Source organism: Neltuma alba, unplaced genomic scaffold (assembly GCF_004799145.2).
Source record: "Neltuma alba isolate B1F8T4 unplaced genomic scaffold, ASM479914v2 tig00012898_pilon, whole genome shotgun sequence".
Lineage (NCBI taxonomy): Eukaryota > Viridiplantae > Streptophyta > Magnoliopsida > Fabales > Fabaceae > Neltuma > Neltuma alba.
This window is the reverse complement of record NW_021637269.1, coordinates 102,494-117,024: the sequence shown is the minus strand read 5'-3', so window position 1 is coordinate 117,024 and position 14,531 is coordinate 102,494. Positions and strand designations below refer to the sequence as shown.

At 34.9% G+C, this 14,531-nt stretch overlaps 1 protein-coding gene across 1 annotated transcript; it reads left to right on the top strand.

Annotated features, from left to right (window-relative positions):
• Positions 1 to 3,041: 3,041 nt before the first annotated feature.
• On the top strand, positions 3,042 to 14,531 carry LOC114732292 (diacylglycerol kinase 7). The gene is made up of 12 exons (XM_028919591.1): positions 3,042 to 3,391; positions 4,390 to 4,512; positions 4,662 to 4,799; positions 4,881 to 4,966; positions 6,753 to 6,840; positions 9,965 to 10,040; positions 10,455 to 10,537; positions 10,831 to 10,901; positions 12,190 to 12,267; positions 12,547 to 12,634; positions 12,989 to 13,105; positions 14,161 to 14,531. Exons 1-12 carry the CDS (start codon positions 3,050 to 3,052, stop codon positions 14,317 to 14,319), a joined length of 1,449 nt encoding a protein of 482 aa, XP_028775424.1. The 5' UTR covers positions 3,042 to 3,049; the 3' UTR covers positions 14,320 to 14,531.

Genomic DNA, 14,531 nt, shown 5'->3' with positions numbered 1-14,531 from the left:
CTTTGCAATTTATGAAGTATAACTAATATGGCATACTTTGTATTTTGAAAGAATATATGAGGGTGTAAGCCTATAATCTCGTTATAATATATAATTTCTATTTGTGAATTACGGCTGGTGGAATGATACCCTAAACATGATGCGGCATGTTTTTTTTTTTTTTTAAAGGAAGTCAATTGCTTCATATTATTGAATTTGCTAATGTCAATTACTCATCTATGAATACTTCACAAGAGAAATGGTTTTTAACTCAAAGTAAATATGAAATTAACAATCGATATTAACGTCTATTAGCCTGCAGGCAACATTACAACGATTTTAACATTAATGACTTCTTTTAATAGTAGATAATTTATGATATGGTTCCTGTAAAATAGTTTATGAGTGAAAATATTTTCCCCCTCAGCGAAAATACCTTTCGGCTCTTATAAAAATGTTGAACATTGATTGAAGATGGAAATGGATAAATAAAAGCCTTTTTGGGACATAAACTAATAAAAATGTTTTATTATCCTATGTAAGTTAGATAATTTTACGAGAAAAAGACATCTAAATAATTCAAATCCTTACTTGAATTATTGAATTTGTCAAAGTTTTAATCAAGTCACATGATCCAAAAAAACAACTTAAAATTTTATAAAGTGACTCTAATGCTCTTTTTGTTAGAAATATAGATAGATGAGAATTTTCTATGATTTGCATGTTGTATAAAAACTCTTAAGAAAGGGAAGTCGACATTTATCATTGCAAAGTTGGAAAATCCATAAAAAAGGCAGCGGTGAGTTAGTTTTATATTAAATCTTCTTTCCCTAATCCTGCAAGTGTGTTATGGAGAAAAATTAGTAATTTTTAAAATTTTATTGTGATTAATTTTTATTAAAAAACTTACTGTAAATATATCATGGAAACAAGAAGTTGTTAATTTAAAATTAAAACGTGTTAATTTAGAATTCTCTTTCATTTTCTAAAGGAAGTAACACTATATTCGTTTTATAAAATTTTAAAATCTCTTTTTAGGTTATATGATTTAATTAAGAATTTAATAAGCTTAATGACTCAAATAATAATTTAAGTTGGGTTTTTTTTAAAAGAAATTTTCCAAATTTTATCTCAAAAGGAATGAAGGGAATACTCTTGATTTCTAATTGAAAAAAATTAATGGCAAAGAAAAGAGGAGGCTGGCTGAGTTTCCCCTTCACAAATCAGTGTCATGCTCTTTCTTTTTTGCCATCGAGTGTCATCCACTTACCTTAAGCTGATTGCTAGCTAATCAATTATTTGCAATCCAAATTTCAAGTTTCCACTTTCCACCATAATGACACCTGAAAAGTGGACCTATGAGAGTAGGTAGCTAATTAAATTAATATAACTTGGGGGTAAGTAGGCAGTAGCTTTTGTGACGCTCAATTCCATTGAGATGCTTAAATTGATTAGTTGACGAAATGTGCATCCGATAACTTCCCACTTTAGTGAATTGTCCCATCGGCTACAAATTGTCGTTTCCTGAGAGTGGGGCACTCGTAGCATGAAGATGTGTCGTTTAATCCAAATCGTTTCTTATGGTTCAATTCTCAAATATGTTTCAAACTAAATCAATCACTCAAAGATCTATTGATTTAAGGTTATCATAAAAATAAATTAAAACCATAATCAAATATTTTTGATTTGGAATATAAGAATGCCATGCTCCAAAAAAAAAACCCAGAGAGAGAGAGAGACTATGAATACAAAAATATTCACATATAGTCTTAAAAATAGCAATATTTAAATAAAACTTATAAATTCACAAGTAAATAGAATATCTATGCATAAAATCATATATCTACGCATGGCAAGTGACACTGTTACTATAACAATTAACTGTTGACAAATTTAATGGATTGTTCTTGATCTTTAAATTCAAAATGATGTGATTTCAGGCTCAATAAAAAAAAAAGAAGAAGAAGATTAGACTGAATTAACTCATCTAAAACTCTTAACAAGGTCAAAGAACTATTTGCTGGTTTAATGGGTAGACAGGAGATTGGGGTTGGGTTTTCATACCATACTTGATATATAATCTTATGTTATATACTTCTATATATTTTAGAAAAATCATGTTACATTTATTATAATAAAAAATTTATTTAATTTTATAATATATATAAATTAATCAAGCAACTATTTTTTTTGGATGAAAATTAAGCAACTATTACCAGTATAAGTGGAGTACATTATCAATTTCCCTATGGGTAATTCTAATTCTACTTCTTTTTTTTTTTTTTTGCGTTGCCTACTCAAATTCTACTTCCTTCCATTCTATTCATAATATAAGAAGTTTTGTAGAAAAAAATTTTTGCCCAAAAATATAAGAAATAAGGTAATTAATGATTTTTTTTTCCAATCACATTGTAAAATGTGTGACTTTTATAAATTTAAAACACATTTAAGGAAAGGAATAAAATATGACCAATTCCGTACTGAATTTTTAACGTTCATACGGAAGATTTACGAACGACGAAACTTCGCAATTCGCTGTTAAATTGACTCCAATGTCGTAAAGGTTGGCTGTATTAATTCCAGCTCAAAGGTGAAAGAGAGAAAGAGGAAGTTTCTGCTGAATTGAACGTGCAATCTACCGTTTGACCTGCCTTTTTTTGTAATTAAGGGCGTGATGGAGGGGGGTCAAGTCCCCAGATTGCGAAGAAATGTTCTTTCTCGACAAGAATCAAATCTGAAACCGGCAAATGGGAACGATCTACTTCCCCTGTGCCTGTGCAAGAATATCCTCCTGATCGACCAATCAAATTACCCTACCTTACCCGCACGCCTTCTTCGCACTTTTTCTCTCCATAAGTACTGCGGTTTACCACCCTGTGTATCTATAGAGAGAAAATTGTGGCCACGAACCTGCATATTAAAAAATATTATTATATTTAAAGAAGTTAATGAATTTTTAGAATTTGATTTGAATAATATATCCAGCGAGGACAGCTTGCAGTTGCAAATTGAAGTCTGGCAACCAATCAGCCAGGTCTCAGTTTTCTTTCTCTTTCTCGCCGGGACGAAGATGGAAGGGCCGTCTACGGCGAGAGATTCCCACAAGGTTATGGTGAGGTCGTCGGTGATCGAGTCGTTAGGAGCATGTGGGCTATCGGGGCTCCGGATTGACAAGGAGGAGTTGAAGCAGAAACTCATGATGCCTCAGTACCTCCGGATGGCAATGCGTGATTGTATCCGCTTGCAGGATCCCACTGCCGGAGAGAGCCGCTTCATAAGCAGCAGGAGCGACGGCGACGGAAATGTCAAGCCGCCGGAGATGCCTATGGTGATCTTTATTAATCGCAAAAGTGGTGGCCGCCTTGGCCCTGTGCTTAAGGAGAGGCTTCAGTATTTGATGGGTGAAGAACAGGTGATACGTATAGACAGTTTTTATTTGCTTTTCGAAATTCAATCTTTTTATGGCTTTTTAAACTGCGTTATCAAGGCTGGTTCAGAATTTTTGTTATGTGCTTGAGTTGATATTGTCTGAGTGCATGCATTTGCTGTTTGGCAATGAGATGACGAACTTGGAGTTGGAGTGATGAGCAAGGAGAGTGAGACTGCTCCCGGTGGTAGCATGAAATGTATTTCTTCGATTAGCTCTGCTCTTAAGGAGTCTAATTTGAGGTTGTTTTGCTCAAGGCATTGGAGTACTCTTTCGTTGGGCAGACTAAATCAGCGCAAAAAGACCAAAGGTTTCCAACGCCGGTGTCATATTCATTTTGGCTTAAAACTGGAGAGCAACATGAAAGGAAAGAAATAAAACAGGCTATTGCCACAACTGAGAAATTGAAGATCTACTCAGGAGGCCTCTGAACTGATTCTGACAAGAAACTAAATATATTTAAGTTTCTGCATCCCCCCTGTTTTCATCTCCCGACTTAGGCCTTCCAATTTTCATTCTTACTAAACAAACCCAGGACGCCTTACAAAAAGTCTTCTGGTGGTAGTATGCCTTCATCAAACTTTATTATCAGAAAGGAAATATTGAAGAATTCAACTACTGAAAATTAGAATTAGCCATTCTTAGTTACAGACACCTTCAACATTAATCTGATCTATCTTCCTTTCCCCCATTTGTTGTCAGTATGACGATGATTCGTTTATCTTGGCTCTAGAACATACTTATACATGAGATTTGTGTTACATTAACATAATTCAAGTTTAGTTTTTCTTCTTCTTTTTTTTTGGCCAAATAATTCAAATTTAGTTTGAGACGAGGCAAAATGAATGCTGGAATTGCTTTTTCTTGCTTTGTTCTTTATTCTTTTTATGCTTCAAGTCATGATTAATTATGTTTTGTGCTGTAGGCTTTTGATATGTTAGATGTGAAGCCTCATGAATTTGTAATTATGTTTTGTACCGTAGGTTTTTGACCTATCAGATGTGAAGCCTCATGAATTTGTTAAGTATGGGTTAGGTTGCTTGGAGATGTTGGCTGGTCTTGGTGATTCTTGTGCCAAAGAATGTCGTGAAAGAATAAGAGTTATGGTATGTTGAAGAATCTACACCAATCATGAATTTGCTTTCTATGCCCAATTTACAGTTTTTTAAAAAAATATTCCTCTCCTTCTGTCATAGTTAAATCCATATCCTACTAAGATATAATTGCCATTGGATTATGCTGAATGTTTGGACAGGTTGCAGGAGGTGATGGTACAGTCGGTTGGGTGTTAGGATGTCTCACAGAACTTCAGAGAGAAGGCCGACTGCCAGTTCCTCCTGTTGGGATTGTACCACTTGGTACGGGCAATGATCTATCTAGAAGTTTTGGTTGGGTAAGCATCCATAGATGAGGAAACTTTGGGCTGGACTACTGCTGTCTACTTTGTTAATCTGTGCTTTTGGCATCCTGTTAGGGTGGGTCGTTTCCTTATGCTTGGAAGTCAGCTATTAAGAGATCTCTTTACAGGGCCAGTACTGGTGCAATTCATCGTTTGGATAGGTAAGCTTATCTTAAGCTTGCGCTTTGCAGTGTGATATTGCAGCTTTTATCAATTATCTTTCCGCTGTGGCAAAAAAAAAAAAAAAAAAAAAGTTATCTGCCAATAGTATATTCTTTGTTTATTAGAGGCTAATGCCCAACGGTACGAGTGTGGAGGATTTTATTTTAGGGAAGAGCTATGTGGCAATGTTTGTGTTTTCATTCTATAAGGTCTAGTTCTTGTTTAATAGCATCATCTTGTTCTTTTTTAGGCAGTAATTTGAGTGGAGTCTTGAGTTTTTGAAATACAGCATGATAATAATTCACAACGCTAAATATTTTAGATTGACTACTTCTGTAAGCAATATGATAAGTTGTAAAAGATGTATGCAGGTTGTGGGACTCTTCCATTAACATATATGCTTTTTTTCTTATGGCCGTCAATGGTTATAATAGAATAATAAAACGTGTGTTCTTGGTAAATAGATTGAGATTAATGAAGCTCATTGTTATGTTATTGGAAAAGAAAGAGAGAGAAAGAAGGGAAGGGAAGAGAAACAGAGAGAATAGGGGGTACTAGAGAGAAGGGTAATAGACGGAAGAGAAAGAAAGTACTAGAGAACAGAGGTTCAATCCATTATGTTGATCACAATGCAACTCACTTGCAAATGAGAGATAAGCCTTTTTATATAGGCAAAGTCCAAACATATAGTAACTGCCTACTATTCTAATTAACTCTTGATTCTGTTATTTATTTATTACAATATCATATCACTCATTTAGTTGTTGCTATTGATGTGAAATATTTAATATGGCTCATAAGCTTACTTGTCGACATATATTTTGGTAATTGCATGGAATGCCCAAAATAGTTCCGTACACTAAATTCAACAAATAGCTGACAAGATTTGATCATATTAATAGTAGTAACTACTATCATTATAGATAGTTTTTATTAATAGTTACTTGATATTCTGTTAAGCATGGGCCTCGGTATACTTATGTTAGAAAGAAAGCCCATATGTAACCCGATCTATGAGGGTGGGTGCATGAGTCGTTCGTTGAGGGTAATTGTGGCATTTACTTGGGGGACGGTTAGATAGGGGAAATGATATATGTGAGTATTGGTTACGGAGAGAGGCATGGAAATTGTTAGAGAGTGGTAAGGAGAGTAGTGTTCTCGAATGCACTAGGCTACAGGGTTACCTCTTGGTTGTATATACCCTGTGGATTGTTTTCTGTTCAGTGAGTAACACAGAATTCCGGAGTAGTTTCCATCATATTCATATTCATTTTGACACAGTTTGTTTAGGTGCTGGACATGGATTACTAAAATTGAATGATTGACGCTGATGGATAGTGGTAGAGAGAAAGAGAAAAGAGAGGAGGAGGAGGACACAGAGAGAGAGAGAGAGACTGGGGGATCGAGAAAACTGAATAATTCACTGGATTACTTGAAAGCATAAGCTTTTAGTTGCATATATTTCCCTTTTATATGGGTTCCCAACTCCTAACGGCTACCTATTATAACTACCACATTCATTTAACTACCATAACTTATATTAATTATAAATCACACATCAGAGGCTTGCTGCTTTACATATCCATTAATAGTATCATTGAAAGCATGGGGTTTATGAGTTTAAAGTGCAGCTTTCATTTTCTATGTCAACATTGACAAAATTCTGTAGATTACTAGAATTGTCTGAAATGTTTGTCTTTTTCCAGGTTCGCTTTGCTCTGATGACCTTTCTTGTTTTCTCACATTTGTTAGTTGTCTTCTCTGGCTTGGTGTTTTCTAATGCAGTTGGCGAATTTCCCTTTCAATGCCAGATGGCACAATTCTGAAAGCACCATATTCTCTGAAGCCTACCGAAGAGTTAAATTTTGATGAGGTTGTGTTTTTGGTATCTTTCAGTATACACTTAGTTTTCATATTCTCTGAAGCACCATATTCAATGCTACCTTACCTTTTATTTAAGGTTTGCAATATGTGATTTTCTTTGTGGCGTCTGGTTCAGGTTGAGCATATTATGAATCTTATTTTGAAAATTTTATTGTTGTTGTAATTGATGTTGCTGTTGTTGTCATCATCTTTCGGCCAATTGCAATTCTATATGTGAAGTTATTGAAGGAGTACGTCATTAGTTTGATTTTGCTTGAAGGCATGAATGTGATTGCTTTAACAAAGGAAATAACAAATATTTCTATAACAAACTGTTCAACAATGTTTAATTTGTGCATATCGTGAAAAATCAGACTTGTAAGCTCCCTGAAGATTTTGTTTTAAAAGTAGAAGCTTGGCTAATATCTAGGATGATCTGAGCTAACAGAGAACCCTATCGAATGTAATACTTAAATCTTGATAACACACAGGTCCTAATCTCAGAAATAACAGGAACAGATTAGGTGGAAAAATATTCTAACAAACTACCTTCTAGAGAAAGAAAGAAAGAAATAAAGTAACAATAAAATGAGAAGCCCCTGGACTGTACAGGTATATAAGGACGTGCGTGGGCTTGTTCTCTACACATGGTTCACAACTGAGCTTAGATCGCAGAATCTATCATATATTTTTTGTGACATGTGCATGTTCACATGGATGTTTATTTTTTATAACAGCATTGATGTTCATTTCCATGACTAGGATTTTCTATGTGGTCATGATGTTGTGCTTGATCCGTAGAGTAGGTTTTAAGCCGCTTCGACATTTAAGAATATACATACAGTATTCAACCTTTCCTTAAGGAAGTAGGAAGCTGAAGGGTGGCCCTTGACAATAATTTTCCTTGCAAATATTTGAATAAGGTATCATATGAAGTTGACCCAATTTCCTCTTGTGGTTGTGATATCTGTGTCAGAGTTGTTGCCAATTGATCCTTTATGATATTGACTCCTTAATGCTCCACTCTCATTTGTAGTGTACCCTGAGCAATAGAGATTCTGGGATTTCTATACTGAAGACTAGGCACTAGTAAGGGTGCTTTGTGTCGCCATGTTGTTGGGTGTCTTGGGGTGCAGCACATGTAGTAAAGATCAGTTGAGATGGTCGCTCACGAAAAGTATGCTTTCTAAAGCATAATTGTCTTTGTTGGTCATGGTATTAGTATAAGTAAAGGTTGAGGGGTCAATGCACACCATAATTGAGTCTTTAAATAATATATTTTGGTTTGGGTCTTTCCTTTCTCCTGAAGTGTTTTCTGCGTTCTCAATGCCACTTAAAAGTGTTGGTTTTCAGTTTGTCAAAAGTCTGTTTACAAAAGGTCCATTTATCAAAAGTCAGTTTGGTTTTTAAATAATTATTGTAATGAAATTTATGTTTGGATACATTTTTGGAAAAATTAGCTTGATAAACTGAAAGTCATTTGAAAGGTAACTCAGACCAACTTTTACAGTTCAGAAGCGAAAAGTAACTTTTGGAAAGTAATCCATATTAACTGTTGGCAAAATGGACTTTCAAAAACATTCCAGATGCACTTTCTGAAGCCAAAAAATTACCCAAACACCTTTTGGCTTTTGAAAGTTCCCAAAAGGACTTTTGGTTTCTTAAAAGCTGTAACCAAACATGCTAAAAACCCTTATTAATTAATCATTGTCGAGCTTTTTATCAGTCTTGTGTAACTGAAGAGAACTTATACTATATTAGGCGGAAGCAGATGGAACAGGTTTTTCTTGCATTGTTGTGAAATTGACTTGGGAGTCTTCAATGTTTGTTTTCACACTAAGAACGCTTAAATTATTATGATAATTGCTATGTCAGCAACAACAATAAGCCTTATCCTACTAGATACGGTTGGCTACATGGACGGCATGATACCATTGTGCTTTATCAACAACCAAATCTTTAGATATATTAACTAGAATGTCTTGTTTAATGATCTCATTGGATGTTTTTCTCGGTCTTTCTCTGCCTCTTTTTATAGGACTCTATACTGTCTAATCTACCCTTCTCATCAGCACCTCCAATGGCTTTTTTTGCATATGCCCAAACCACCTCAAGTGATATTCAACCATTTCATTTTCGATAGATGCGACACCTACTCTTACTCTGATATTTTCATTTCGAATCTAATCTTTTCTTATATGACCACACACCATTTCAATATCCTCATTTCTGCTACCACAATTTTATGCTCTTGTTTTCCCTTTATTGCCCAACATTTACTACCATACAACACAACTGGTCTTATAGCAGTCCGATAGAATTCCCTTGAGCTTCTCAGGTACCTTTTTATTGCAAATAACATCCGGTAGCCTTCTTCCATTTTAACCACCCAACTTGTATTCTATGAGAAACATTTCCATCAATTTCACTATCCACATGCATAATAGATCCTAGATATTTGAACTTTAATACTTGAGGAATGATTTGATTTCCCATTTTCACCTCCAAATCACCATTGACTTGCCTCCCTCTAAAATTGCAATGCATATATTCTATTTTACTCCTGCTCAAGTGAAAACCTTTTGACTCCAAGGTCTTTCTCCATAACTCTAATCTGGAGTTAATTCTTCTCTTAGACTCAACTATGAGAACTATGTCATCCGTGAAAAACATGAACTTTGGAATTTTTTCTTAAATAAGCTCAGTTAGAATGTCTAGAACAGTATTAAATAAGTAAGGGCTCAAAGAAGATCCCTGTTGCAGGCCAACCTTAATAGGGAAGTCTTTTGTCTCACTTCTAGACGTTCGTACATTAGTAGTTACCTCCTCATATATATCTTGTATGGTTTTTGATATATGCAACCTTTCTTTTCCAAAGCTTTCCAAAATACTTATGTTGGCAAATGATCATAAGCTTTTTTCAAGTCATTAAAAACCAACCCTCATACATATCTTGATAATTGCTATTTCGGCATATTCAAAAATACTTACTGTTGAAGTTTGCAATCTAATAATAAAGTGCTTATGTGCTAAATTGTGTTTTGTAGTATCAAATATAATTTATTCTAATTCCATTTACATGTTATATCAGCAAAGAAATTTCTCTCAATATAGGATGTTTCCTGTGTGTGCAGGGTCTGGAAGTTGAGGGAAAACTGCCCGAGAATGCTAAATGTCACGAAGGAGTGTTCTACAATTATTTCAGTATAGGTACTGTGATGTGTACAATATTTGTATCATGGTCTTGCCAACTGTTTGTCAATTCAAGAGATTATCCATTTGATTGGTCTGCCCAGTATTTATTTATCCTGAGAAAATTTCAAGAATGGGGTCAAATTGGCTTTAAAGTCTACTGCTTTGCAAGCATGGGCTCGGCAGCTTTTGCAAGCTGCATGATGCCATTGGTGTTGCAATTCGTCATTTGAATGAGAACGCCTTTACATGAAATTTTGTTTTAGCTCTTTTCCATGTTTCATTTTTTGGGTACAAAACAAACTTTGAAACTATGAATGCACTGTTTTTGCTTGTAGGTTTGACATGATAGCTATTTCATATGCCAGAAATAAATTGCTATTCTATTTGTGAACAGTCTTATTATTCATAGTTTGCCATTTTATCATACAGGAATGGATGCCCAAGTGGCTTATGGTTTCCATCATCTACGTGAGGAAAAGCCATACCTTGCAAATGGTCCAATTGCTAATAAGGTATACCTAGACCAGTTGGCTAATGCTTGCCTGGGTACCCTAAATTATTCTTACCCCCAAAGTAGGGCTCCTCTGGTTAGATTACTAAATTATATGGTAACCTGTATGAGCAGGTAATCTATGAAAAGCTAGTTCATTTTTTGTGTTTGTACAGCTATTTGTTTATAATAGCTTCTTTGTCGTTGCATTAACTGGCCAACATCTTCCATTTATTCGGAGCCCTTTTTACTATATTATAGATTTTAGTCATTCCTATACATGATTGCGGACCAATCTTATTTTCTGGGTTGCAGATTATATATTCTGGTTACAGTTGCACCCAGGGCTGGTTTTTCACTCCTTGCACCAGCAGTCCAAGTTTAAGGTGAGACTATTTTAAATTCTTAATGCCACTTAACTCTCCCATTTGCATATAGTATGTTACAAGTACAATCCACTAGAAAAAGGAATAAATACTAGTTAGCCAACTCCAAAGAATTCAACCATTGATTTAGGAATTTAAGAAACTAAAATTTCTCTTCGTAATTACATTGGCAAAAAAATGACTCCATAAAATTGTTTGAACTGCTTCCTTGAAATGACTGCCTTGACATTCTTCCAGCTGCTCTCTGCCATGTTGCTTAATACGATGATATCAATGTTTAACAGGGAGAACGAACCTAAGGAGAAAAGGAAGGGGCAAAGTTTTCTTTTCTGTTTCTCTTTTCTTTCTTTGTATTTTTCAAAAGAACTATTAAAGGCTCAACAACTTTGTCTATAAACTGTCTGTAATCAAGTTTAGACTAACATGATAAGCAAACAAGCGGCCATACCCCTTTCATTTTGGATGCAGTATAAATAACCATTTTGATAATCCACAGTATTTTACTGAATAATTAGCAACTCTTAGAGTAGCTATTTTCACAACCTCATGGTTTACTAAACTATCAATATCAAGGCTGCTTAGAAATCAGCCTCAAGTGGAAGCTTACAAAGCTTATAAAGTGCTCAATGACAACTCTTTCTCTAAGTAGTTCAATCCTTTCTTAACCTGGAAACTTCGATACTTTTCCAATTTTAATACTTTTTACATGGATATATCTGTTTTTATGAAAATGGTAAACTCGATTTCAAGCTGAAGATATTGTTTCTTTAGTGTTTTCCATGATATGTGATTTAAGGTAGAATTGCAAGACCATACTCCTGAACTGGGCTATGTGGCCAAAGGAAGAATGGTGATGTTTTATTGTAGCATTAGAGATCAAATTTCCTGCTAAAATTGAAGTTGTTCGTTTATATACTTGCAAGAGAATTTAAGGCATGTTTGCTGGTTAGAAAAGTTTTTAGGAATTCCTTTTTCCCTTGTGTTGGTGTGACACATTATCTGAATTTTGATTTGTCTGACCATATAGATGCATCCTCTTTTTCTTCCTTTGTTCTGACTCTCCTTTATATTCTCTGTCAGGATTACGTTTCTATTTATGTGCATTTTCACTTGATGCCTTTGACTCCTATGCAGTTCATAAATTTGAACTTGATTATCTACACTAATCTCATGAAAACTTTTTTCACGAGGAACTCAAGTTCTTTACTCCATTAATTAAGGATGATGATTGACTTAATAATATCCTGTTTTGTCCTTAATGATTTAAGTATTAATTTTCTGGTATTAGGGGACTTAACAACATATTGCGGATGCATATCAAAGAGGCCAATTGCTCAGACTGGAAGAAGGTTACTGTTCCTTCAAGGTATTTATTTTCTTTGCTAGTTCATTTTTGTCAAAAGGTAATGAAGAAATGCTCGATTAGATTGAAAACCATTATTTTTGACATCAGTCCGGTTGCAGGGGGTTTTGTGTCTCTTCTCTTTTTTATGCTAAATTTATGACATCTTGGTTTGGTTCTTATATTTCTATGTTCATAGATGCCCAATCGTTCAGTAAATAATAGTGTATCAGCAGTCAATTTTGTGCTATTCTTTTTGGTTTGTCCCCTTTTATGTGATAAGATTATGTTATTTCCTTTCAGTGTAAGAGCAATAGTTGCTCTGAATCTTCATAGCTATGGAAGTGGAAGAAATCCCTGGGGTAAACCAAAACCAGAGTATTTGGAAAAGGTACTATATTCTTGTCGTCTAATATTTCTTGTTATACTGATAATTTTAAGCTATTAAATCATTCATTCTGCAATTATATCTTTTTAGTGGCTGGGATACCCAAGTATTATTTTGGAGACATTAATATCTTCTCTTTGTGCCCCTTGGGTCTCTGGACTGTGGATTTAATTTTTTCTTTTCCAAGAGATATTTCCATAAAGCAATACTTTTTCCCCCCTCTTTGTGGTATCACATCATGCACTATATTTGCCTGAAAAGTGATTATTACTGAATATGAACTTGCTTGATGAAGTGGTCAAGTATATCTTGCAAATTTTTAGGAGGTTCACTGAAAACACTTTTTGGCAATTCCAGAGACGCTTTGTTGAAGCCCATGTCGATGATGGACTTCTGGAAATATTTGGCCTAAAACAAGGATGGCATGCATCATTTGTCATGTTTGAACTTATATCCGCGAAGCACATTGCTCAGGTACCATGTGTTTTAGTTTGAAACTATTTATGGGTTGTGTTTTTGGTAATTTATGCTTTTGAAATGCAAAATATGACTTAGGAATGCCTAACTGCTTGGTGTATCGGAGGGTGAACGGATTGTAGATACTTGGGTCAAAGTAGATTTTACATTGGTGTATTGGAGGGTGAACGGATCCTAAATACTTGAATCAAAGTAGATTTTACATTGGTGTATTGGAGGTTGAAAACATTCGAAATCATCCGGGTCAAAGTAGATTTTAGTTGCATTTGTGGAATGTTTCATTGCTGGACTTGGAATTATGAGGATTGGGGTTCCAACTTTCGTATTGCTTTATGGTGTCCAAAACTTTGCTTAGGGTACATTTGTATTGATGGTCTATTGACTACTGGTTAGAATTATGGCATCGCATCTAGTAATTAACTCTTACAATTATTATCGGAGTTGGTTGATTTGACTTTGAACACTTTTGAAACAATCATTGATTATCTGGATGGACGACATTGTGGTGCAGGCTTGAACTGGGTCTGCGATGACGTATGGCCACTATTTCAGTTCTGCTTGCTCTCTGTTTTTTGTTTTTAATTGACAACATGAACTTTCTCTCTTATCTGCCGACTAATAAAATGTAATCTACATTTTTTGTTTAATCATTTCTCAGATGAAGAAAATCTTTGCCTTGCAATTAGGCTATGAACCTTTAATTTAGCCCACATAATCTTAGAAGACTGAGATTTGAGCCATGTGAGCTAGTAGCCTGCTGCCTTGTCTATCTGATTGAATTCTTTTGTGGTGATATTTCATATATTGTATATAGCGACATAAAAAGAATAGAAATGTGTGTGAAATCCGCTTTCTTTTCACAGGCACAATTTTCTCCTTCTGTGTAAATGCAACTAAGCGTTTTTTCCCTTGAATGCGAAGAATCCCATCATTGTCTACCTTGTACTCGAGTCTAAAATGTAGTCCATACCATACATGTCAAATCTAATTACCATCATTTGGCATAGTGAAATTTGTGTGATCCCGGCGATAAATTATAATTACCTTTACAGGCAGCAGCTGTCCGATTGGAACTTATAGGTGGGGAGTGGGAAAAGGCGTATATGCAAATGGATGGAGAACCCTGGAAACAGCCACTGAACAAGAACTTGTCGACAGTCTTGGAAATAAAGAGGGAGCCTTATCAGTCATGCATGATTCGTGGAGACTAATTCTTTCTCTGATGGTTCACCTTTGCATAGCTGGGATTCTTTCAGGGCGTGTAAATTGTATGTATTATAGGCATTGACACTTTTTCTTGTTTCAACAAGTTCTTATACTGTCAAACAATCTTCTTCACTTTATTCCTAAAATGAAATGTAGTTTTCCACTGCTTTTGGACCTAGCGATTTTGCTGGCTATATATATGTTTCTACCAACTGGA

Excerpts from the sequence above, each read along its gene's own strand:
- LOC114732292 (XM_028919591.1), top strand. The coding sequence starts at position 3,050 with ATGGAAGGGCCGTCTACGGCGAGAGATTCCCACAAGGTTATGGTGAGG. Across the intron at positions 4,800-4,880 it reads TATCTAGAAGTTTTGGTTGG|GGTGGGTCGTTTCCTTATGC; the intron begins GTAAGCATCCAT and ends GCATCCTGTTAG. Across the intron at positions 12,268-12,546 it reads AAGGTTACTGTTCCTTCAAG|TGTAAGAGCAATAGTTGCTC; the intron begins GTATTTATTTTC and ends ATTTCCTTTCAG.